Source organism: Schistocerca americana, chromosome 2 (genome assembly GCF_021461395.2).
Source record: "Schistocerca americana isolate TAMUIC-IGC-003095 chromosome 2, iqSchAmer2.1, whole genome shotgun sequence".
In the NCBI taxonomy this organism is placed as follows: Eukaryota; Metazoa; Arthropoda; class Insecta; order Orthoptera; family Acrididae; genus Schistocerca; species Schistocerca americana.
In genome coordinates, this window is record NC_060120.1 from 219,645,173 (window position 1) to 219,670,418 (window position 25,246).

At 40.2% G+C, this 25,246-nt stretch overlaps 1 protein-coding gene across 1 annotated transcript in view; it reads left to right on the forward strand.

Moving 5' to 3' along the window:
• Positions 1 to 8,992: 8,992 nt before the first annotated feature.
• The window catches only part of LOC124596080 (esterase E4-like), a 43,614-nt gene continuing 27,360 nt past the window's right edge, over positions 8,993 to 25,246 (forward strand). The window contains exons 1-3 of the mRNA XM_047135063.1: positions 8,993 to 9,295; positions 22,732 to 22,860; positions 24,438 to 24,597. Coding sequence (XP_046991019.1) covers positions 9,071 to 9,295; positions 22,732 to 22,860; positions 24,438 to 24,597 — 514 coding nt within the window. The 5' untranslated portion in view covers positions 8,993 to 9,070. The remainder of the gene's footprint in view (positions 9,296 to 22,731; positions 22,861 to 24,437; positions 24,598 to 25,246) is intronic.

The following is a 25,246-nucleotide window of genomic DNA, read 5'->3' on the forward strand; positions in this document are numbered from 1 at the left end:
CTTCATTACTCTTAAGTCCATTCGCAAAACAGTTTGCAGACAATATCCACATAACCAATGAATATATCTGAAAACTGTATCATTGTAAGGCCCATAGTTCAGGAGACATGACATGATAAACACTGAGTTGCGTGGAAAACTAACTTTTCTTCAAACGAAGTCAAATATTTAACACATTAACTCATTCGTAAAATAATCAGACAACTAGACTGCTTCATACATGGGAGTTCGATTATTTAAAGAATAGGGAGTACTGTTTACTGTCTAATCTAGATATAAAAGTTCGTTGCGTCTTCAATTTTGTTTCCATCCTTCTGTCTGCACTGTTTTTGGGAGAAAGAAGATGCAGCAGTCTGCGCCGTAAAGTTTTCCACCTGACGGCGAGTGCGGTGACGAATTCTGCGACTCACAGTTGGTTGGTGGTCAGTTTATTTCCGCCGCTGTTGCAACAGGATGGAGGGTTGTGGGAACTTTCCACAAAGCTTACTCAGGTATTCGCTTTTCTTCATGACGGAAATAATGTCGTAAGATTTATCACCACTTCCCTAGGGTTTTGTTTACTTTCCAGTGCTGAGAAACAAAACATAGCTCAGATTTATAATCAGAGCTGGTTTAAGATCCAAGTGAGACAACCGGCAGCTTGGAGCGCCAAGGTCAGAGTACAGAATCTGTAAACAGGGTGCAAAACAATTAATAGCGGAAGCTGACACTGCTTCAGCACATTACATGTTATAATTTATCGTGAACTCGTGGCAGCGAACGTGCAGACCAACTGGCGAAAATGGTGCATCATCTACTTCCCATCACCGTATCCCTACCATACAGTGATTTTCTTAGTAGACTCGCCAAACAAGCAAAAACGGAACGCACAAAATTAGTGGATACTGATCATAACATCAAAGGCACATGGTACTTGGCGATTCGGCAACAGATTCCACTACACTCTTGATTTCTCAACTCGACACTTACGAGAAAATAAATTATTACGGTTAAAAGGCTAAGAATGGGTCACATGTTGACTAATTGAACTAAACATTTTTTTTAAACTAATTCGCTCTCCAAGCTATGATTCTTCGGCTCACTGGCGGAGACACTGAGACTAATAGAATGTGATAATCACCAAAGAACAGTTACACAGTATAATTATTTAAAAATGAAGGATTATTGTACTCTTAGAGTAACTCTTAGGACCATGAATAGACCCACTGCCAAATGTGTTTGCCACTTCAACCGTCTTCGTAAAAGAGCACTTTAAGATTTGAGGATCCTTACACTAAAATCCAACTTTATATATACTAGCTTAGCGCCTGCCGCTTCGCTCGTGTAGACTGTATGGTATGCAGAGATTCTTGTTTTTGTTTTCTAATCGAATTTTTATGTTATTCGCAAATTGCAACACCTTCTAAGCTTTTCACGCTAATGAAGGCCACATAAGCATGGTCTTCTTCGAATGTACGTCTGACCAAAAAGCGATTCTGGTAGCTGGATCCAAAGTTTTTGTTAATCATTCCTTTTGCGTTCTTGTGGAGATATTTCCATAGCACTTGCGTCCCCTAAGAAATATTTCTTAACATCTAACCGAGAAGTGAAATGCCACTTTTCATAAATTTAGCTGTAAAAATTGTTTATGTAACGAAATATTTTCTTAATAGTTTTCATTCCCTATTGCACTCCCTTAGGGGTTGAATTTCCAGAATCGCCGAAAACGTTTTCTTATTTTTTTTTCATTTCTAACCGAGAAGTCAAATACTAATTGTCGTAGATGTAGCCTTAAACATCCTTTAGTAATTCTTAAGTAGTTATTTATTTAAAAAAAAACTTTCATCGCCGGCCGGAGTGGCCGAGCGGTTCTAGGCGCTACAATCTGGAACTGCGCGACCGCTACGGTCGCAGGTCCGAATCCTGTCTCGAGCACGGATGTGTGTGCTGTCCTTAGGTTAGTTAGGTTTAAGCAGTTTAAGTTCTAGGGGACTGATGACCACAGCAGTTAAGTCCCATAGTGCTCAGAGCCATTTGAACCATTTTTGGACTTTCATCTATTTTACTCCCTTAGTGGCTGAATTTTCAAAAAAGCTGAAACACGGAGTTTTTATTTTCTGTCTGAGAAACCAAATATTAGTTTTCGTGGTTCTAGCTCCAAAATTCCTTAATAGCGACATACTTTCAAAAAGCATTTCATCCCCTATTTCACCCCCTTGGGAGTGGAATTTCGGACGATCCCTTCTTAAACGATGCCTACAGTATAAGATCCACACCCTCTCCAGACTTAACGTTTCTAGCCTTAGTGGTCTGGCCAGGCCGATGATGAGTCAGTGAATCAATCTGACCCTATTTCACCCCCTCAGGTGCTGAATTTACGAAAACAGTGAAACACGTATTGTTTCACCTGTAACCGAGAATCCAAACACCAATTCTCAAAGATTTAACTTTAAAAATGATTTCGCAATGAAATATTTTAGTAAAACGTTTCACCCCCTATTCCACCTCCTTAGGGGTTGATCTTCCAAAAACAGTGACATGCATATGTTTTATTTCTAACAGAGAAGTCAAATGTAAATTTTCATAGATTTAGCTTCAAAAATGCTTGCACAGTGAAATATTTCCACAAACATTTTCATCCCCCATTTCATCCCCATAAGGTTGCATTTCCAAAAACAGTGAAACAAAAATTTTTTTATTTCTAACTGAGAAGTGAAATTCAAATATTCATAGATTTAGCTTTAAAAATGCTTTCATAATAAAATATTTTCATAAAAAGTCACATCCCCTATTTCACCCCTTAGGGGTTCAGTTTCCAAAAACACTGAAACACGGATTTTTTATTTGTAATCGAGAACTGAAATACCAGTCTTCATACATGTATCTTTAAAAATACTTTAGTAGCTCTTTAAAAATTATATATTTTCAGGAGAAGCTTTCACCCACTATTTCAACCCCATAGGGTTAAATTTCCAAAAATGTTGACACATGTATGGCTCTATTTCTGACAGAGAAACCAAATACTAATTTTCGTAGGTCTAGCTTCAAAATTGCTTTAATAGCGACAGTGTTCAAAACAAAACCTTCATCCCGATTCTCATCCCCTTAGGGTATGAATTTCGAAAGATCCCTTCTTAAACAATGCCTACAGTATAAGATCCACAACTTAGAATTTCCTCAGCGGTTTGGCTGGGTGATGATGAGTCATTCAGTCAGGACATTGCCTTGCCTTATACATATACTAGCGGACCCGACAGACGTTGTCCTGCATGATATTTCAAGCGATTAGGATACTGAACAAAGTATGAAATGAAAGACAAATAATATAATAATTTCATTATTCTTTATTTTGAAATAACATCAATTTTTCTAAAAAAAAATCGTTATAATCAATAGTGTTTGTTTAATTTTAGCCTAATGCGAGCTGATGAACAGTATTTTTAGTCAATACCTGGGGAGTATAAATGAATAAACTTGTGAAAAGTCCGGATTTTCTAGATCCAACCCACAAATCGATATTGTTAGACCTTGTGACTTATTAATAGTCATGGCAAATGCCAAGCGAATTGGAAATTGGGGCGAGTCTGAAGGGATCATTGGGATTCGTGGCAAGAGAACAACTTTATCTTCAAATTTGCCGTTCAAAATTGTAGCTTCAAGAACATTGCCCATAATCTTTTTATGACTAATCTTGTACCGTTGCATAGCTTAGGTGTATTTAAATTTCGAAGCAAAATGATAGTTGAGCCAATTTTAATCGCAAGTTCTGTGGTGGCATTCCTGGTAAATCCAGCGAATTCAAAAATTCAACTGAATAGTTGACTGCTTCGTCAGGATCGGTAGCAGTGTCGATCGATTTGAACAATACCTCATTGATGGGCAATGAGTGTTGTATTTTGAAGTTAATAGCGTAAACATCGATATTTTTTGCGGATAAAATAGCTCGTTCACGAAGCCACGCATGATTAATATAATTAGCTTGTAAATCTGGAAATATGCTTTCAATCAAAGAATCTTTCGTATTTACCATGTTGCAGAAATTGTCTGGCAATTTGATGCAATGTGTGTCTCCATGCAATGGTATTGTTTCATTTCCAATGTTGAGCAATTACTCGGAGAATGATAGTGCCAATGGATCGTTTTGCAGTTGAACACGTATATTTGTTTTAAGACGTAATGTACTGTCATTTCGCCATAGATAAGATTGCTTTATACGTGTGTTTATTTCATCCGCATACGTAGCGCGCGGAATGCCCGGCAATGTCTGTCTAAAATCACCGGACAGCACCAGTAAGGCACCACCGAAAAGCCTGGTGTTATTATTTAGATATTTCATCATTCTATCGAGAGCTTCAAGTGAATTCTTGTGGGCCATAGTGCATTCATCCCAGATAATAATTTTGCATTTTTGCAAAACTTTAGCCATACCGGAATGTTTTTTTTTTTTTTATGTTGCACACTGCATCTGGATTTGTGTGAATGTTAAACGGCAACTTGAGTGCTGAATGTGCAATCCGTCCGCCATCAAGCAAAGTGGCTGCAATACCTGATTAAGCAATTGCTAACGCAATTTTTGGAATCGAATGCGTGCAAGTATTAGTGAGATGAGAAACGTTTTTCCGATCGTGTACATTCTTTTGTTCATCAGTGAGTAGTTGCTCATTATTTTCAACGAAAGTAGTTAAAGAGACCGTATTGAACTGTTGTTCGCAATGAATCTCGCTGTTAATGATGTCTGTTGCTGGGCAGTTACGTGAGGGCATACCAAAATGAACGAGTGAATGAGTGGCATATTCGAAATCAGAATGCAAATATCTTCAATCTTTATTAGCGCCTCGTTATATATTTCCGGCGAAAAATCGATATTGGGATCTTGACCAGCGATCCGAATGCGATGCAGAATGTCGTCGCTCATGGAATCTTTATATTATTCCCAGAGGACAGAAGCTTAAGATGGAAAACATGTCGTCAATAATATGGCGAGTAATTGGCGAATTTGATAAGGAGAGGAACTCAGTGCTGCATCTGCAAGTGTAATATCCCAATGGTTGTCATCTTCCAGCAAATGTAATTCGCCATACGCATCACGATATGTGTCGTACAAAATGCCATTGACTGTCCGCAAGTATTGGAAGGACGTCGGTCCAGGAAAATTAACCAACAATAAACGCAAGAAGAAACATTCGCGTTGCTTTGGATAGACTGTGTATAATCAGCTTAATGTATTTCCCATAAATATGCCGTTGTATCCTTCAACCGGAACACCTCGCTTTCATGGTTCCCACTTGTTTGACTGTTTGTTCCATGTGAAATATCGTGGCACATCAGTATACATTAATGTCTTTGCGAATTGACCGGGAATACCTGGTCGGTTGCACAGTTCGAAAAACTCAGTTAATGTGGTTTTTGGGGCAATTGATGCACGTTGTAGAGCAGTCTCTTCCGTGAAATAAACACGCTGTCCATTTTCAAGGTGCACGGCCAAATGTATAACAGCAGGGTCTCTTTCGTGTATCGGAAAACCCAAAATACACCAAACTGCTCCATTGCTGCTGATGTATCGGCCCATTTGATACCGTGCTATTTCATCGTTTCGTGAACATGAACAGCAAATACAGCCATATCACTGCCCTTATGGACATATTTGCATATATATACTTTATTGACTTCACCGAACTGCAAAGCTCAATGTTTATGTGTGCTTTGTAGATTTTACATAGCAATGGTGAATACGGAACCACCCAGTGATTGTCAATGTCAACTCTTGTACCGTTTGACATGCGTAATTGATGTGATTGACAACCATGGTTAGTGTCTCTACGACGATACAATGGATAACCATCGATATAGTGATTGTATCATTTATACAATTTTTTGGAAAATGTTTCGTACATTTTCCATTGTCCATGCACGGTGCCGTCATGTTTATAGCAGCGCATGGACCATGGATCATGTTAGCGGTAACAATAGCACCGCATGGACCATGGGTCATGTTAGCGGTAACAATCTTGATCGATATTCTGCTCCAGAATTTCTGCTGAGATAATTTTATCAATTACTTTAGACTGTATTTTGTCGACCAACCAAATCAAAATATGCGCGTGTGGCAATCCTCGTTTTTGCCATTCAGCAGAATACAGCTAGCAACGTGTTTTGCCAAATACAGAGGAACGTATAATCAAGTTCATTCACGATTTTAACCTTTGTCTGAAGACACGTACAGTGATATCGTGCCGATCTATTGCAGTCTGACCTGGCAATAACGTAATTTTTATTTCATCCCATTTTGGATTACACGTAAATGTAATGAACAAATCTGGTCGTCCGTACGCGCCCACGAAAGTCATAGCGTATGGGAATATATTCTTGCATATGACGTGGGCTACCAGTATATGATGATGGAAGAATATGTGAAGTACCGATGTCGTTGATATTAGTTATTCGATCTACGTTACCAACAACAACATCACGCAAATGAATGTATTCCTCAGCTCGAAGTTTCGCTTGATTATACCTGATGTATCGTAATCGCTCACTTTCAATTTTCGCATACATATCAACGATATATTGATGAAACACCTGGCGGCATCGGAGAATATTATTGTCTTCATTGGCACGAATCATCAACCGATATGCGTAGAAGTTCATTGCGCTCACTTTCATGCTGGTTTCTGCACCTGCAAAGTAAAAATATAATTAAGACAAAAAGAAATTAATTGTGCATAAAAATAAAATATTAGGCAATGACATGTGTAGATTGTAACTTTTGCTGGATTTCTTTGTTTGATATTTAAATGATATCCATCTTCTCCTTCTCAAAATATCAATGGATATTGCAAAGCGTCGTAATAGCGATGACTGTCTTCAATCGTATGCACTGTGTTATCTCTGCGTTGGATTCGTATATCTCGACGTTCAAATGCGTCGCCAACCATAACAACTGCAACTTCATTAATGGCCCGTACAATATATCGGCCTGCGTGCTGCACAGGTGGTACTTTGTCTGCTTTGATGACGATCGTATAGTTGTCGTTTTGCAGTCTGTTTGAAACAGTATTGAACAACTGGACCAACTGGTTGTGATTCTGTAAAAACGTTTCTAAAATACCGACAATTTCTCGCTCCTCCATCTGCTCGGTACAGTTGTACTGGCAGCGTGCGTTTATTTGCTGCTCCTCATCACCCAAGAAGTAGATTGCAGAAATTTTGAATCGGTATCAGGCATCGGCATTAAAGAACCAATTTGACGATACACTTGGCCCTGAATCTTAAACGTTGATTGAAAATTGCGACCATCCTCATTCTGAACGATTTTTGTTGCTCCAAATGATGCCATTTGAAAGCACGAATTGAATTTGCGAATTTTACGCAAAAACAATTTAGATTGAGATGTAGCTCCAGCCAATAGTGTTTTCAATGGTTCTGGCGGCGAATTCTGTGGTGGCAATACAACTTTGCCAGACGCGCAGCAGAAACCGGCCGATTGACCTTTGTACTTGAGTGCACGACTGCTGGCATTGTTTGTTCATAGCACCGATGACAATTTGTGTATGTGACGAATAGTCGATGTCCGACTCATATTCAAACGCAAGGCGAAGAAGTGATGCTTGTGTCAATGCGCGATACACTTGCAAACATTGTTGTTCACGTGTTCTGAATGTGTCGGTGACTCGTTGACGGGCCAGTCTTTGTCTCAATGCATTAGCTCGAAGGCGTTCGTTGCGTTGCTCTTGACTTTCATTAGCACGTCTGATTGCAGACTGGTTTCTTAAATTATCATTGTCCGTCAGTTGATCTTCTGCCGGTCTAATTTACCAAATGGTTCTGGACTAATTTTGAATTCCGAGTCCATCGACCAATATTTCCTCCTCGTCCACGAAGACGTGGCATTGTTTTATGTACGTAACTTGTATGTGAATATAATACGCTTAATATTCACTGAAATGCGACACCTGAAATATCAAAAGACACCGTACAAAAAAATTAAAATGTCGAAAAATAAACGAAATCCTAAGCACGTAACTTATATCTGAATATAATACGCTCAATATTGCACACAAAAATGCAACGCCACCTACCGTGCTGATTTAAGAATGTAAATTTTCCAGGCCCCCACTTGAATGGAAACACAAAAATTCATTCAAGTCGATCCAGCCGTTAGGCTGCAGTATAGATAAATAACCTAGATACCGACTGCAGCGCCATGTGCCGGGCTGATTTGTGAATCTAAGCCCTCCAGGGCGCCACCCAAACGCATACAAAAAATTCATTACAATCGGTTCAGCCGTTTAGGAGGAGTTCAGTGACATACACACGTACAGTAGAATTATATATATAAAGACGTTTATCGTAATCGTGCACAGAGAATTATAGCTTATGTTTTTTAATAGAAGATCGATGTTCTGTTTGTATCATTAACTGAAATAACTGTAACTGGTGAAAAGGGCTTCGCCTGAAAGTAGTAAAAAAAAATAAATCATACAGCATTGTCAGTAGGCGAAGATTATTTACACTGCGGGATAAAGCTTATCCAGCATTAGTAGCATGACTGTGGACACTCAGTATGCAACTAAACTAAAGGATACGCTTACAAAATGCCAAAAAATAGTAAATAATGTGACGCGTTAGAGTTTAGGATTTTGACGTCTTCTACATCTACTCTGCGTGCGTTTGAGCAAGCACACTTGTTTGCGAATGTGTGTGGTGAGCGCGCGCGCGCAAGAGGAAGGGAGGGGGGGGGGGGGGGAGGGGGCAGAGAGAGAGAGAGAGAGAGAGAGAGAGAGAGAGAGAGAGAGAGAGAATCTAATAGATAGGCCAACACTGATTGCAGAGACCAATCAGTAGCCGTATTTGGTGTTTTTCAGATAACCTCTTGAGAAGCCAGTGTCGCAGAGGTGTTCCTGTGTATGACGGTGCCGGAAAGCTACGGGCTGGCAGGGGGAGTACCACTCTGTGTGTGTGTGTGCGTGTGTGTGGAGCAGGTTTGGCCAAGTGCGCGCTGCCTTCCCAGAAGCAGCCAGTTGGCATCCATGCTGCGGCTGCTGCTACATAAGCGACTCCTTCCTGCTCGTGCCGCCAGTTCTCTCCAGACATGAGCAGAGGAGTGCTGGCGGTTCTGTTTTGCGCCGTGGCGCTCACCGCAGCCGGCAGGGGCAGGACAAAGGGGGCGTCGACGTTAGCGTCGGAATTTCCCGAGGTGCAGACGCCGCTGGGGCGCCTGAGGGGAAGCGTGCTGCAGTCCCTGGATGGGCGAACGATATACTCCTTCCGAGGAGTGCGTTACGCGCAGCCTCCGACTGGGGATCTACGATTCAAGGTACGCCAGTAGCTGAGCTCAGGTGGTGACGGTATCAACTTAATAAAAATAATCGATTTAGTTGGTTACTGCACAACAATCGATATATTTGAACATTTGACTGCTGGAAAACAATCGACTCATTCGCTGTGTATTTCGCGTATCGATGTTAAATTATTTAGTCATTCTTTCGAGTAAAACTAGTGTATGAGAAGAACTGAATGAAAACAGCGGATTCAGTTGTTTGTAATTTGAACTTGGCATATTCAGTTCCAAGCGGAAACAATTGATTGTTTTACAAGGGGACTTCGCGGTAATCGGATTTTTGTAATTTTTTATTTGTATAGAATTGTATGTGAAATTCACAGCTCAGATATCAATCACTGAAGCAGTTCGATGAGACTGTCAAAAATTCTCGATAAAATCGACATCGATTTTCTCCGACTTTAATTCACTAAAAGTAGGCCAATTTTTGGTGGGCGTCGTGGTTCTATTAGTAGCACACGAGACTAGTAATCGCTGGCTTAAATGTTGCTATGGTCATTATTCTCTCTCTTTTTCTTTCCATTCGAATAAGTACGGCATTTAAATAATAAATTCATCAAATATACAATACTTAACACATACCATTTTTATGAAAAATGCATGCGTCCTTATTTCTAATTACACGCAGCTCACGAAATTCCAGTTTTCATTGTAAATAAGAATTCTTAATTACCAATCTTTTTATAAAAGATTGTTAATAATATAATATATATATAGGTAGTGTCTGTAAAGGACACTATTTTGATCCAGCAGGTGCTAAGAATTAAGACACAAAGAAATTACAGACACAGGTTGCGAGTGGGCATTGATTTAAATCAATGGGGAGGGTTGAAAATTTGAGCCAGACGCGGATTCGAACCAAGACCAAGGTCTTCTGCTTACTAGGCAGATGCACAACCACTGTATCATCGGACACAGTGGTCAGGGCAACTGCAACCCTAGCACACCACCCACACCCCCCAGACACAAATTCTCAACAGATTCACACACTACAAATGTAGTGCCCCTTTCCTTCAGTACTTGCGGCATTTCATCAATTCCCTTTAGAGTTTGAGCCTGGAGCACATCCGCAGTGAAGGGATTATTGTCCAACCAAAATCATCACAGCAAACTTGAACATAGTTGCACAGTTACTATTTTTAAAATAGTTTTACGTTTTCGTCTTATTCACACTCAAAATATCTTTGTATAACTGACAATTAGTTTTGTTAGGAGCACCAGTGCAGACTTTCCACAGAAGAAGCAAGTGGAAATGTATTTAGGCCTACTTCTTCGATGCTGTGTGTGTTTCGTAAAAAATGACACAAAGTCCTTGAAACCTATGAAGGTAGCAAGTGTAGAGTACTTGAGGATGGACATAGTTTGTGGATGCTGTGGTGAGATGCTCCTCATTTAGTTCGACAAAATGTACTCTGATTGATGGGCTACTACGTGCAGCTGGCATAAGCATGGAGTGTGAACTAGCTGCAGAGTAGTCAGGCAGAGGGATAAAAACTTTTGGGGCTGAGGGATACCAGCAGAGACACATAACTCGCAGAAACGAGGTAGTGCCATGATGGCAGTACACTGTTTTCACCACTGCTTACACCTGTGGCAGGGAGGCTGGCATCGCAGAGTACTGTGGTGGCTGATGGAGGCATTTGAAAACAACCCGGCTTTTGTTTGATCTTCAGTGAGAGTGTTGTTAGCAGACAGTAGCTGTGGCAACCCATACTACACAATTGGCTGACATCTCGGAGATGACATGGCATTCGATGGGAGAAGGTGCACTGGGGTTGGGGAAGTGGGCCTTGGAATGGTTGCTGCGACAACAGAGTACTGGACCCAGGGAACATTGGCTGAAGGCACGCGGCTCAGATGCAGATGTGACAGATGGCTCAGATGAGAACATGTAAGAGCAAGCCTGAAAAATCTGCAGACAGGTTGGCTGTGGGTGGGCCAGCTGCAGGCTGGCTGTCTGTGAGCCAGTGGGTGTGCGGGTGTGCCAGGGTGGGGGAGGTTGAAGGGACTGGTAGATGTGCAAGTTGCAGAGGATCCAATTGTGGATGTGCTGAATGGTGACCATGCATGGTCCCTGGGGGCGCACAAGTCCCAAGATAGTTCAGGGTAATCACCTTCTACAAGATTTCTTTACTGTTCAGTGAAATATTGGCAATTTCATTTTATTCCCAATTGGTCTTTGCCAAGTATGTTTCCCATTCGTTTTCTTCTGGAACAAAGTGGTACAAACAAATTATGTTGGTTGCTCTTCTAAGTAAGTTCTACTAATGTGTGATCTCTGTCATTGCTTTCCGTCATTCCCACTGAAGAATTATTCTTTAGCTTATGCCCTACTTCTGTATTAAAAAAATCTCCCATCAGCATCTTGTAATATCACTTTGTCATTTACCAGTTTCTGTAGCTGCTCATAAGGTATTCTACCTCCTCATCATTGTATGAGCACATTGGTACTTAGCCACCATGTGACATCTTTCCCTTATTTTCAAACAAGTTCTGCTGTTCTGTTTGAGATTCTTTAAACATAAGTGAAATTATTTTTAATTTTCTTATTTATTACAAAGCCTTTGCTTGGATTTCCTCTCTGTTGTTTCTCTGTAATAAAAAATCATTTGTTGGTTCTATTTAGTCATTATTTTTTGCCTAACTTCTGATAAATGTACTATAGGCCTATTCTATTTGACATTGACTCCTCTTCCAACTCCACTAGTCTGTGTTCGAATCCTTTTTTGCAATTATTATTTATTATCACATGATGACTGGAGAAAATGCTAAACAACTATTTACAACAAATATATGTGGTAGAGCACTTGCTGACGAAAGTAAAAGGTCTTGAGTTCGACTCTCAGGCTGGCACAAAGTACTAATTTGGCAGAATGTTTCTGTATAGGTTCATGCAATCTAAATTTTTAATGGGTTCATAGCCCAAAATTTGTAATGGGTGCATAGCCCTAAGCCCAGCTTTAAAATTCAATCAGAAGCTTCTGCAAATAAACTGTGAGAGTCTTACACTGCCCCTATGAATGCTCTGAAGGAACATTCAAGTGTTATGTGATGTACTGTTTGCTGCTCTTCACTGCTGTCACATTTCCATAACCATTGGTGCAGCAATGCTTCATATATGCTGTGGTCAGTTCTGATCCTATTCATTATGCACCAGTTTCATTGGGGCAGATGAAAACCTGCTGATTGCTCCCTGGGAGTTTCAATATGTTGGTGATGCTTCAAGGAAGTTTCCTTCTATCACTGATTATTCCAGGCATCTCATCATCATTTAAGACTGATTATGCCTTTCAGCATTCAGCCTGAAACATAGTCCCCCTTATAAAATTCCTCAATGATCCCCTATTCAGTGCTAAAATTGGTGCCTCTTCTGATGTTAAGACTATTACTTCAAAATCATTCTTAACTGAATCCAGGTACCTTCTCCTTGGTCTGCTCCGACTCCTCCTACCCTCTACTGCTGAACCCATGAGTCTCTTGGGTAACCTTGCTTTTCCCATGCGTGTAACATGACCCCAGCATCTAAGCCTGTTCGCCCTGACTGCTACATCTATAGAGTTCATTCTTAGTTTTTCGTTGATTTCCTCATTGTGGACACCCTCCTGCCATTGTTCCCATCTACTAGTACCTGCAATCATCCTAGCTACTTTCATATCCGTAACCTCAACCTTATTGATAAGGTAACCTCAATCCACCCAGCTTTCGCTCCCATACAACAAAGTTGGTCGAAAGATTGAACGGTGCACAGATAACTTAGTCTTGGTACTGACTTCCTTCTTGCAGAAGACAGTAGATCGTAGGTGAGGGCTCACTGCATTAGCTTTGCTACACCTTGCTTCCAGTTCTTTCACTATGTTGCCATCCTGTGAGAATATGTGTAGTGTCGGCAGACTTGCCAACACTACGCAATTGAAAGAGGCGGCCAAGATGCACGCGCTAACTCACGCAGGCGGGCGTTAGGTCTGAAACAGGATACGTAATGAATGCTATAAAGAAAAGTACGTAGCTGCTGGAATACTTAACTTTAATCCATCATTTGTATACAACGTTCTTGATGATACAAGTGAGACTCTCTCTAGATAAATGCAATATAATGCTAATGGCGCCTTGCTAGGTCATAGCCATGGACTTAGCTGAAGGCTATTCTAACTATCTCTCGGCAAATGAGAGAAAGGCTTCGTCAGTGTAGTCGCTAGCAAAGTCGTCCGTACAACTGGGGCGAGTGCTAGTAAGTCTCTCGAGAGCTGCCGTGTGGTGGCGCTCGGTCTGCGATCACTGACAGTGGTGACACGCGGGTCCGACATGTACTAATGGACTGCGGCCGATTTAAAGCTACCACCTAGCAAGTGTGGTGTCTGGTGCTGACACCACAATATGCATCCTAAGTACTTGAAACCGTCCACCTGTTCTAACTTTGTTTCTCTTATTTGGCACTCAATCCGTTTATATCTCTTTCCCACTGACATTACTTTCGTTTTGGAGATGCTAATCTTCATACCATAGTCCTTACATTTCTGATCTAGCTCTGAAATATTACTTTGCAAACTTTCAATCGAATCTGCCATCACAACTAAGTCATCCGCATATGCGAGACTGCTTATTTTGTGTTCACATATCTTAATCTCACCCAGCCAGTCTATTGTTTCAACATATGATCCATAAATAATATGAACAACAGTGGAGACAGGTTGCAGCCTTGTATTACCCCTGAGATTACTCTGAACCATGAACTCAATTTACCATCAACTCTTACTGCTGCCTGACTATCTATATAAAGACCTATAATTGCTTGCAAAAGATTGCCTCCTATTCCATAATCTCGTAGAACAGACAACAACTTCCTCCTAGGAACCCGGTCATATGCCTTTTCTAGATCTATAAAGCATAAATACAATTCCCTGTTCCACTCGTAACACTTCTCCATTATTTGCTGTAAGCTAAAGATCTGGTCCTGACAACATCTGAGAGGCCTAAACCCACACTGATTTTCATCCAATTTGTCCTCAACTAATACTCACCCTTTCCTTTCACCACGTCTGGCCATCCTGATTTAGGTTTTCTGTGATTTCCCTAAATCGTTCCTGGCAAATGCCGGGATGGTTCCTTTCAAAGGGCACGGCCGACTTCCTTCCCTGTCCTTCCCTAATCCGATGAGACCGATGACCTTGCTGTCTGGTTTCCTTCCCCACAAACAACCAATCTTTCCTTTCAACAATACCTGAGAAGATTTTACCCACAACACTGATTAAAGAGATACCTCTGTAGTTGTTACAATCTTTTCTGTTTCCATGTTTACAGATTGGTGTGATTACTGTTTTCGTCCAGTCTGATGGAATGTGTCCCGACTCCCACACTACTTCAGTTATCCTGTGTAGCCATTTAAGACCTGACACTCAACTGTATTTGATGAGTTTCGACTTAATTTCATCCAACCCAGCCACTTTATTGCACTGCAATCTATTGACCATTTTCTCCACTTCCTCAAATGTGATCCTATTTCCATCATCATTCCTATCCCATTGTACATCCAAATCTGGAACATTACTAATCGTATTTTCACCTACATTGAGCAACTCTTCAAAATATTCCCTCCATCTGCCCAAGGCATCAACAGGATTCACCAGCAGTTTTCCTGACCTGTCTAAAATACTTGTCATTACCTTCTTACCTCCCTTTTGAAGACTGCTAATTACACTCCAGAATGGTTTTCCAGCAGCTTGACCAAAAGTCTCCATCCTGTTTCCAAAGTCTTCCCAAGATTTCTTCTTGGATGTTGCAATTGTCTGTTTGGGTTTGTTTCTTTCATCAACATAACTTTCTCTGTCTACCTGAGTTCTAGTATGTAGCCATTTTTGATACGCCTTCTTTTTCCTTTTACAGGCTGTCTTGACTGTGTCATTCCACCAAGCTGTTTGCTTCATCCTACCTTTACACATTACTGTTCCAAGACATTCTTTAGCCACTTCTAGTACTGTGTCCCTGTACCTTGTCCATTCCTTTTCCAATGACTGTAATTGACTACATTCAACTAACTGGTACCTTTCTGAGATCACTGTTATGTACTTGTGCCTGATTTCCTTATCCTGAAGTTTCTCCACTCTTATCCTCCTACGTATGGACCTGACCTCCTGCACTTTCGGCCTAACAATACCAATTTCACTGCAGATTAAATAGTAATCAGTGTCATCAAAGAATACACGTGTCCCCCTCACAGCCTTCCTGAATTCCTGATCTGTTATTATATAGTCAATGCCAGATCTAGTTCCCCTGTTCTTATGTTTAAAAAAGGAGTTTGTGATTACTAAGCCCATACTGGCACAGAAATCCAAGAGTTGTTTCCCGTTCCTGTTGGCCTCCATATCCTCTCCAAATTTACCCATAACCTTTTCATACCGCTCTGTTTGATTTCCAATCCTGGGATTAAAATCACCCATGAGCAGAACACTGTCCTTGTCTTTTACTCTAACAACATCATCACTGAGTGTGTCATAAAAACTATCCATCTTATCTTGATCTGTCTCTTCACAATGCGAATATACTGACACAATCCTAATTTTCTTGCTAGACACTGTCAAGTCTATCCACATCAGTTGTTCGTTTATGTACCTTATTGAAACTATGCTGGGTTCCATTTCTTTCCTGATGTAAAGACCTACACCCCATTGTGCTATTCCTGCTTTGACTCCTGACAGGTAGACCTTGTATTCTCCCACTTCCTCTTCTTTCTCACCCTGTACCTGAATTTCACTAACAGCTAAAACGTCCAACCCCATCTTACTTGCAGCCTCTGCCAGCTCTACTTTCTTCCGAGAGTAGCCCTCATTGATATTATTAGCTCCCCATCTCGTTACCATTCGTTTGCCGAGTCGTATCTTAGGAGTCCCTGGTTTGTCAATTAGAGGTGGGACTCCGTCACCTCCAAAAGTCCGAGGCATTTTGCTCTGATTGTTGCCAGCATCATATTTTAAGTACTAAGGAAGGAGGTTGCTAGCCTTACTTGTCCCGGGTCCCATTGAGTTTTACCCCTAACAGTTGAGGGACTAACCAGTGGATTTGGTAGTCTTTGCCGTCAGGCATCTTGCAAGTTGAAATGTCTGTCCTACAAGCTGATTGCTGTGCATCCCAATAGTTTTATAGACTTCAGCCATTGGGTTTCTGACAATGAAAGTTCTGATGAACTGGTAGTTCTAGGTTGTTTTTTATTCTTATCCACATGTTCAGCAATGATGGCTGTCTTCTTATGAATGGTTGTGGAATATTACCAAGAATTGGTCACGAGTATGTGTTTGTGGGACAAGTACACCCTGTGATGTGGTGCATTGCTTGTGTCTTACTATTTTCTGGGAGCACTGTTTAGCCAGATGAAACAGCAGTATTCTGGAACTTAGTATGAAAGAGCTAAGGCTGATGATCTGAGGACAGTTTCACTGTCACCCCGGGTGATTCACGTTAAGTTCTGGAACGTATTATTCTGAGTTTTGATTTCATAGTCCTGAGATGAATCTGTATGTCAAAGACATGTGTAGGATCATATCTAGATATTTTGGAGTGTTGAAATATTGAAGAGTCTTGTAAGGTACTCATGCTGTAGTGTGAGGGAATCATTTCCATTGGAGAGGCTGTTCAGAGCGAGTTATTTTTAAAGTATTCACCCAGTGAACCATGGACCTTGCCATTGGTGGGGAGGCTTGCGTGCCTCAGCAATAAAGATAGCCGTACCGTAGGTGCAACCACGACGGAGGGGTATCTGTTGAGAGGCCAGACAAACGTGTGGTTCCTGAAGAGGGGCAGCAGCCTTTTCAGTAGTTGCAGGGGCAACAGTCTGGATGATTGACTGATCTGGCCTTGTAACACTAAACAAAACAGCCTTGCTGTGCTGGTACTGCGAACGGTTGAAAGCAAGGGGAAACTACAGCCGTAATTTTTCCCGAGGGAATGCAGCTTTACTGTATGGTTAATGATGATGGCGTCCTCTTGCGTAAAATATTCCGGAGGTAAAACAGTCCCCCATTTGGATCTCCGGGCGGGGACTACTCAAGAGGTTCGTCGTTATCAGGAGAAAGAAAACTGGCGTTCTATGGATCGGAGCGTGGAATGTCAGATCCCTTAATCGGGCAGGTACGTTACAAAATTTAAAAAGGGAAATGGATAGGTTAAAGATAGATATAGTGGGAATTAGTGAAGTTCGGTGGCAAGAGGAACAAGACTTTTGGTCAGGTGAATACAGGGTTATAAATACAAAGTCAAATAGGGGTAATGCAGGAGTAGGTTTAATAATGAATAAAAAAATAGGAATGCGAGTAAGCTACTACAAACAGCATAGTGAACACATTATTGTGGCCAAGATAGACGCGAAGCCCACGCCTACTACAGTAGTACAAGTTTATATGCCAACTAGCTCTGCAGATGACGAAGAAATTGTAGAAATGTATGACGAAATAACAAAAATTATTCAGATAGTGAAGGGAGATGAAAATTTAACAGTCATGGGTGACTGGAATTTGGTAGTAGGAAAAGAGAGAGAAGGAAACGTAGTAGGTGAATATGGATTGGGGGTAAGAAATGAAAGAGGAAGCCGCCTGATAGAATTTTGCACAGAGCACAACTTAATCATAGCTAACACTTGGTTCAAGGATCATAAAAGAAGGTTGTATACATGGAAGAAGCCTGGAGATACTGGCAGATTTCAGATAGATTATATAATGGTAAGACAGAGATTTAGGAACCAGGTTTTAAATTGTAAGACATTTCCAGGGGCAGATGTGGACTCTGACCACAATCTATTGGTTATGAAATGTAGATTAAAACTGAAGAAACTGCAAAAAGGTGGGAATTTAGGGAGATGGGATCTGGAGAAACTGACTAAACCAGAGGTTGTACAGAGTTTCAGGGAGATTGTAAGGGGAAACAAATGGCAGGAATGGGGGAAAGAAATACAGTAGAAGAACAATGGGTAGCTTTGAGGGATGAAGTAGTGAAGACAGCAGAGGATCAAGTAGGTAAAAAGATGAGGGCTAGTAGAAATTCTTGGGTAACAGATGAAATATTGAATTTAATTGATGAAAGGAGAAAATATAAAAATGCAGTAAATGAAGCAGGCAGAAAGGAATACAAACATCTCAAAAATGAGATCGACAGGAAGTGCAAAATGGCTAAGCAGGGATGGCTAGAGGACAAATGTAAGGATGTAGAGGCTTATCTCACTAGGGGTAAGATAGATACTGCCTACAGGAAAATTACAGAGACCTTTGGAGAAAAGAGAACCACTTGTATGAATATAAAGAGCTCAGATGGAAACCCAGTTCTAAGCAATGAAGGGAAAGCAGAAAGGTGGAAGGGTGAAGAGTCTGACAGAGCACTGAAAGACCTGAGTCAAAACAAGGCCCCGGGAGTAGACAACATTCCATTAGAACTACTGACGGCCTTGGGAGAGCCAGTCCTGACAAAACTCTACCATCTGGTGGGCAAGATGTATGAGACAGGCGAAATACCGTCAGACTTCAAGAAGAATATAATAATTCCAATCCCAAAGAAAGCAGGTGTTGGCAGATGTGAAAATTACTGAACTATCAGTTTAATAAGTCACGGCTGCAAAATACTAACGCGAATTCTTTACAGATGAATGGAAAAACTAGTAGAAGCCGACCTAGGGGAAGATCAGTTTGGATTCTGTAGAAATATTGGAATACGTGAGGCAATACTGACCCTACGACTTATCTTAGAAGCTAGATTAAGGAAAGGCAAACCTACATTTCTAGCATTTGTAGACTTAGAGAAAGCTTTTGACAATGTTGACTGGAATACTCTCTTTCAAATTCTTAAGGTGGCAGGGGTAAAATATAGGGAGTGAAAGGCTATTTACAATTTGTATAGAAACCAAATGACAGTTATAATAGTTGAGGGGCATGAAAGGGAAGCGGTGGTTAGGAAGGGAGTGAGACAGGGTTGTAGCCTCTCCCCGATGTTATTCAATCTGTATATTGAGCAAGCAGTGAAGGAAACAAAAGAAAAATTCGGAGTAGGTATTAAAATCCATGGAGAAGAAATTGTAATTCTGTCAGAGACAGCAAAGGACTTGGAAGAGCAGTTGAATGGAATGGATAGGGTCTTGAAAGGAGGATATAAGATGAACATCAACAAAAGCAAAACGAGGATAATGGAATGTAGTCGAATTAAATGGGGTGATGCTGAGGGTATTAGATTAGGAAATGAGACACTTAAAGTAGTAAAGGAGTTTTGCTATTTGGGGATCAAAATAACTGATGATGGTCGAAGTAGAGAGGATATAAAATGTAGACTGGCAATGGGAAGGAAAGCGTTTCTGAAGAAGAGAAATTTGTTAACATCGAGTATAGATTCAAGTGTCAGGAAGTCGTTTCTGAAAGTATTTGTATGGAGTGTAGCTATGTATGGAAGTGAAACAAGGACGATAAATAGTTTGGACAAGAAGAGAATAGAAGCTTTCGAAATGTGGTGCTACAGAAGAATGATGAAGATTAGATGGGTAGATCACATAACTAATGAGGAGGTGTTGAAGAGGATTGGGGAGAAGAGAAGTTTGTGGCACAACTTGACAAGAAGAAGGGATCGGTTGGAAGGACATGTTCTGAGGCATCAATGGATCACCAATTTAGTATTGGAGGGCAGCGTGGAGGGTAAAAATCGTAGAGGGAGACCAAGAGATGAATACACCAAGCAGATTCAGAAGGATGTAGGTTGCAGTAGGTACTGGGATATGAAGGAGCTTGCACAGGATAGAGTAGCATGGAGAGCTGCATCAAACCAGTCTCAGGACTGAAGACCACAACAACAACAACAACCCAACATATCTGGGTCTGTTGTTTAGTGTTCCATCAGCCCCCATAAAGCTTCGATCCTGAGTCAACAAAGCAATATCACTGATTTAAATAAATTTCCTGGATTTCATTCATGGAAGATTGTATGTAAACAAATAAAAAGGAATTGGGCCAAAACACCTTGTAAGATACCATCACTTCTACTTTTAGAATTCTCTGAGGAACCTGCAACTGAGGAAATTTTGCCAGTTACAGTGGTAAGTTTCTGACATAGAATGACAATGAATTTGGTAGGAGTCTGTCACGTAGGATGGTATCATAGGCTGCAGTTAGATCTAAGATGACCATCATGTTTCACTTCTGCTTCTCAAAGCCGTTTTTGATATGAGCTGCTATTGTTAGCACCTTTGGTCACATCCTCTTCCTAAACTAAGCCCAGCTAGCTCTATAGGGACATGTTTGTTGATGTCTGGACAGATTCTGTCATGGGTGAGTTTCTGCACGAGCTTCAACATGACACTAAGGAGACCAATGGGGCATTAGTCTTCAACTTTTGAGGAATCTTTGGTAAGCCTGTCTAAAATGATTCCTCTGTAGTCTCTGAGGGAGCAAAGATACCCAAAGAGGTCCTCCTAAGGACCCTAAAGTTCTGCAATTTATTGTCCCCAAAGCAATTGTTTCATTTTGGCCAACTTCATGTTGCAATACTCACAATATTATTTCACCAGAGGCAGTATATTTATCTACCAGGAGCTAGCAAGTGGTGGTATCAGATGAAGTTTGCAAGTGAGGCATATAGGAGGAGGAGGTGCAGTGGCTTTTTTCCGAAGTGGCTGTTTTCCTCCTGAAACACAAATTTAAAGTAATCTGGAAATAATTAGCATATTATCAGTTTGAGTAGATTAGCACTAGTCATAAATTTATCATTAGTATACTTTACAGAAGTTGACAGTGGTGCCTGTTAACATATAACTTGATTCATTTGGCAACTCTGAAGGCTCTCTCTCATGATGGGATTTATGGAACATGATGTCTGAAGGAATGAATGCCACAGGCCTCCAGGTAACCTAGTACATGGTAAACTAGCCTGCCAGGCCTTGAAGGGTTTTAGGAGAACATTTGAAGCTTTGCAGAGTTACAGAATTATTCCCACACCAGTCTCAAGTGGTTGTAAGCCTAAGCGCCTTGAATCTAATGACCAGTACATGTGATGACCATGTGACAGCAGGCCTCCAAGTCTTGAGCTGATATTGCCATTTGGTGGTCAGTCAGTCTCTGCATGACTTGTAAATAATTCAGTACCACAGGGTTGCATAAATTGATCTAGCACACTGTCTGTAATTTCAGTTGGTAATATTTTAGTATTTCATGTTCCAGTTCACCCAAGCACAGTTGCTTCATATTTAATTTCAGATATGGAGTTTCTTTAATTAATATGGTATAAAAGTTTTGCCTGCTCAGGATTCTTTGCTGGCAACAATCTAAATGAAATTGAGAATACATAAATGTATTGTCGTTTTACTTTCCTCTCTTTATCATGGATCTTTCTCTGTACTAACTAATAGCATGATCCATTTCATAATCTGGCATAATGCATGGAATGATAATGTACACATGATCCCTTGCTACATCAAAAAAAGTATGAGAAAATCCTCTATTAATATTTTTCATTTAGTAATAGTTGACCATAATTCCTGAATAAACTTTTCAAGGTCAGCCTGTTTAGATGACAAAAAGGACAGCTTTTGTAACCAGGTCCTAACAGAATTATGCCTTTTAAATCTTCATAAAGTTTCATACATTTTAAACAACTAGTTACAACAGTTTGTAGTGTCTGACATAACCTTGAGGACGAAACTGGTATAATTAAACAAATATTAAAGCATGTAAGATATAGCTAAAGAGAAATTCAGCAGCATTGGGACAGTAACAGATGCATTTCACTGTGCTTTTCTGAGACAATGTGTAAGCTAATGAAAATTTCCAGTTTTAATATTATTATCATGTTTATAATTATATATAATTCAGCTCAGTGGATTGTCAGATTTAAACTGAAAGGTTCTTAGAGTTTATTCTGTAACTTTTCACTTCTTTCACCTCTGGTTATCAGTTGTTAATATGAAAGCCACTAAGTTGTGCCATTCCTTGGAGTTCACATTAAACTGTCGATCCCCTTATATCTGGGTGTATAAATCATTCAAAGGTTGGAGGAAGACAAAACATACCACCTCAAACAGGACTGTGCCCTAGTAAAGCTGTGTGGTGGTCAAACAAAGCTTCAGATCTCTCCCACTCTCTGTCTCATTCTTTGCTTTTTAGGCATTAATATCTAATCTTCTATATGCCTATCAAATATCTCCAAGTCAAAGGTAGTGTAGTTCATTTAACTCTCACACTAAAAACTAAAACAACCATGATTTTTTTGTCAGTTTATGACAGCCATGATTGCTACATTTGTTAAAAAAAATTAATTTGTAAACATAATCATATTTGAATTCATACATCACTGATTGTATCATCTGGTCCCCTTTAGAAATTAATAACACTAAACAGATAAAACATAGACAAGCAAAATAAAGGTTGAGGATAATTTATCACATGTATCTGAATTTTTAGCCTCCAGTGCCACTGAACCCATGGGATGGTGTAACAGATGCCACAAAGGATGGAGCAAGATGTCCTGAGAGAGAGAACACCAATGAAACCTCTGAAGACTGTTTGTTTCTCAACCTATACACTACAAAGGTAAGTAAAACTATATCTGTGATAGAAAATTGCTACCTGCTGTAGAAAATATGTAACAATAACATGTTATAGGATATGTTCCGACAAATGTTGGTCTACGTATTGAACTAACACCAATTGCTAACATAGGACCAGTGAAGCTGGACACAAAAACATTCAGCATTCAGAGCTAGAAGGTATTTCATAACCTCAGAAAGGCAGCCAGTAAGAAAAAGAAAGTAAAAAGAAAGAGGTGTATGAGGTGCATAAACGAAAAACTTACTACTGAAGCCTTAGGTTAAGGGAGCTGAAGAAAAACGAACTTCAAACACCTTTTCTGCACCTCATATTACTCCTAACCCAGCAATTTGAATGCCGTTTTATACTATAAACTAACTGTATTTATTATCAGGGACTATTTCATCCACCTTTTGTGTCAATCAGAGGAGTATCAATGGGTGTGATAGACAGGCTGGTCAGAAACAGTCTGAGAATCTTGTAGGGTGTTTCACAGGAGGTTGTGCTGAGAAAAAATTGTAAGAAAAAAATTTGATACTTGTGGCATTTTAGAGTTATTTAGCACTGAAGTCAGCCAATCACACTGTTACATGCACAAATTCAAGTGGCTTGCAAGAGACAGTGTCACCATACATGTTCTTTGTTTAGTTCCTACAGCCGAAGAAGAGAGTGATACAAGAATTGGACATAATAATGATTGAACTTAAAGCAAAGTCTGAACAGCCTTGTGCGCTATCATCTATGCAATGAGAACAACTGACACTAATAGTATGCGGCAGGCTGCTTGAATTTGTGCACACAGTGATCTGATTGGCTAACTTGAATGCTAAATAACTCAGAAACGTTACAATGTATTGATATTTTTCTTAACAATTATTTCTCAGAAAAACCTCCCCTGCAGTACCCTTAAAAGCTTTTCAGACTGATTCTGATCACCCTGTATTTTCCTGCTGGGGTTATGTGGGCTCTGATCTAATTTCTCACCTAACTAGTTCCTCATGTAACTTATATCTCCAATTTTGAGCAAACTTTTAGTATTTACACATTAAATGTCTAATGCAAATTGTACTGCTTTTAGCTGTTGTTTTAGGGGTAAGATTTTTTCTTGTATGGAATGACAGCTGATTGTACTGCCATTACTGTTTCTTTCACTTTTCAAACTGCAGTGATAGTTGGTTGTATTTTCATTCAGATGGAAGTAAATAGTGCAACACTTCTGAAGACTGATTTAAATATCATGCTGCGAGATTTAATAGGCATAATCACAACTGAAGTTGAAAGCAGCTGACCCGCATATGAATTTTGCACAATGTACAGTCACAAAGTCTTTAATAATGCTTCTACAATATGCTTAGTAATAAGCTTGTTTTGCAGACTGCATAATCTTTTGATCATTGTTGCAGATGCCAAGAAAATATTCTGCATGGTTATAATGAAAATGAAAGCATGATCAGTTTAGCACAGCTTATGTCAAATGAAGGAAATGGTTATAACTGTACAGTCTGTTTGTATTTCATAATAATTAATGTAGACACACGGAAATGACACTTATTAATGTATACACCTTTTTATAATTCCAGTTGCCAGACAGTACTGGAAACCCAAAGAGACCAGTAATGATCTTCCTGCATCCTGGTGCCTTCTATCTATTTAGAGGAACAAGTGACCTTTTTGGTCCTCAGTACCTTTTGGATGAGGATATAGTTCTTGTGACTCTCAACTACAGGCTTGGGGCTTTAGGTAAGCTGTCCCCAGGAACAGCATATTCTCCTTTAACTAAGTGTAAAAAAAAAAAAAAAAAAAAAAAAAAAAAAAAAAAAAAAAAAAACACACACACACACACACACACACACACACACACACACAGAGAGAGAGAGAGAGAGAGAGAGAGAGAGAGAGAGAGAGAGAGAGAGAGTTTCAAAGGAACCATCCTGGCATTTGCCTGAAGTGATTTAGGGAAATCATGGAAAACCTAAATCATGATGGCCGGCGCGGGTTTGAACTGTTGTCCTCCCGAATGCAAGTCCAGTGTGCTAACCACTGCACTACCTTGCTCAACAGGTAAGTGGGCTTTTCTAGATTACACTGTCATCCAAGAGGGGCACCATGGGACCTGTGATAGTAATAAAAAGGCACCATGACAGCTGTGGACTGCCTGAACATGATTGTGCACCACCTGCAGCATCCCTTCATGCTTGATGTCCTCCCTGAGTGCGATGGCTTCTTAAAGCAGAATAACCAATCATGTCACAAGGCCAGAATCATGCTCCAGTGATTTGAGGAGCATGACAGTAAACTCACATTGATATACATGAAACGTATGCACAGTTGCGAATATTGTCAGCTGTATAATGGAATAACACAATGAAATTTTGTGCTGGACTGGAAC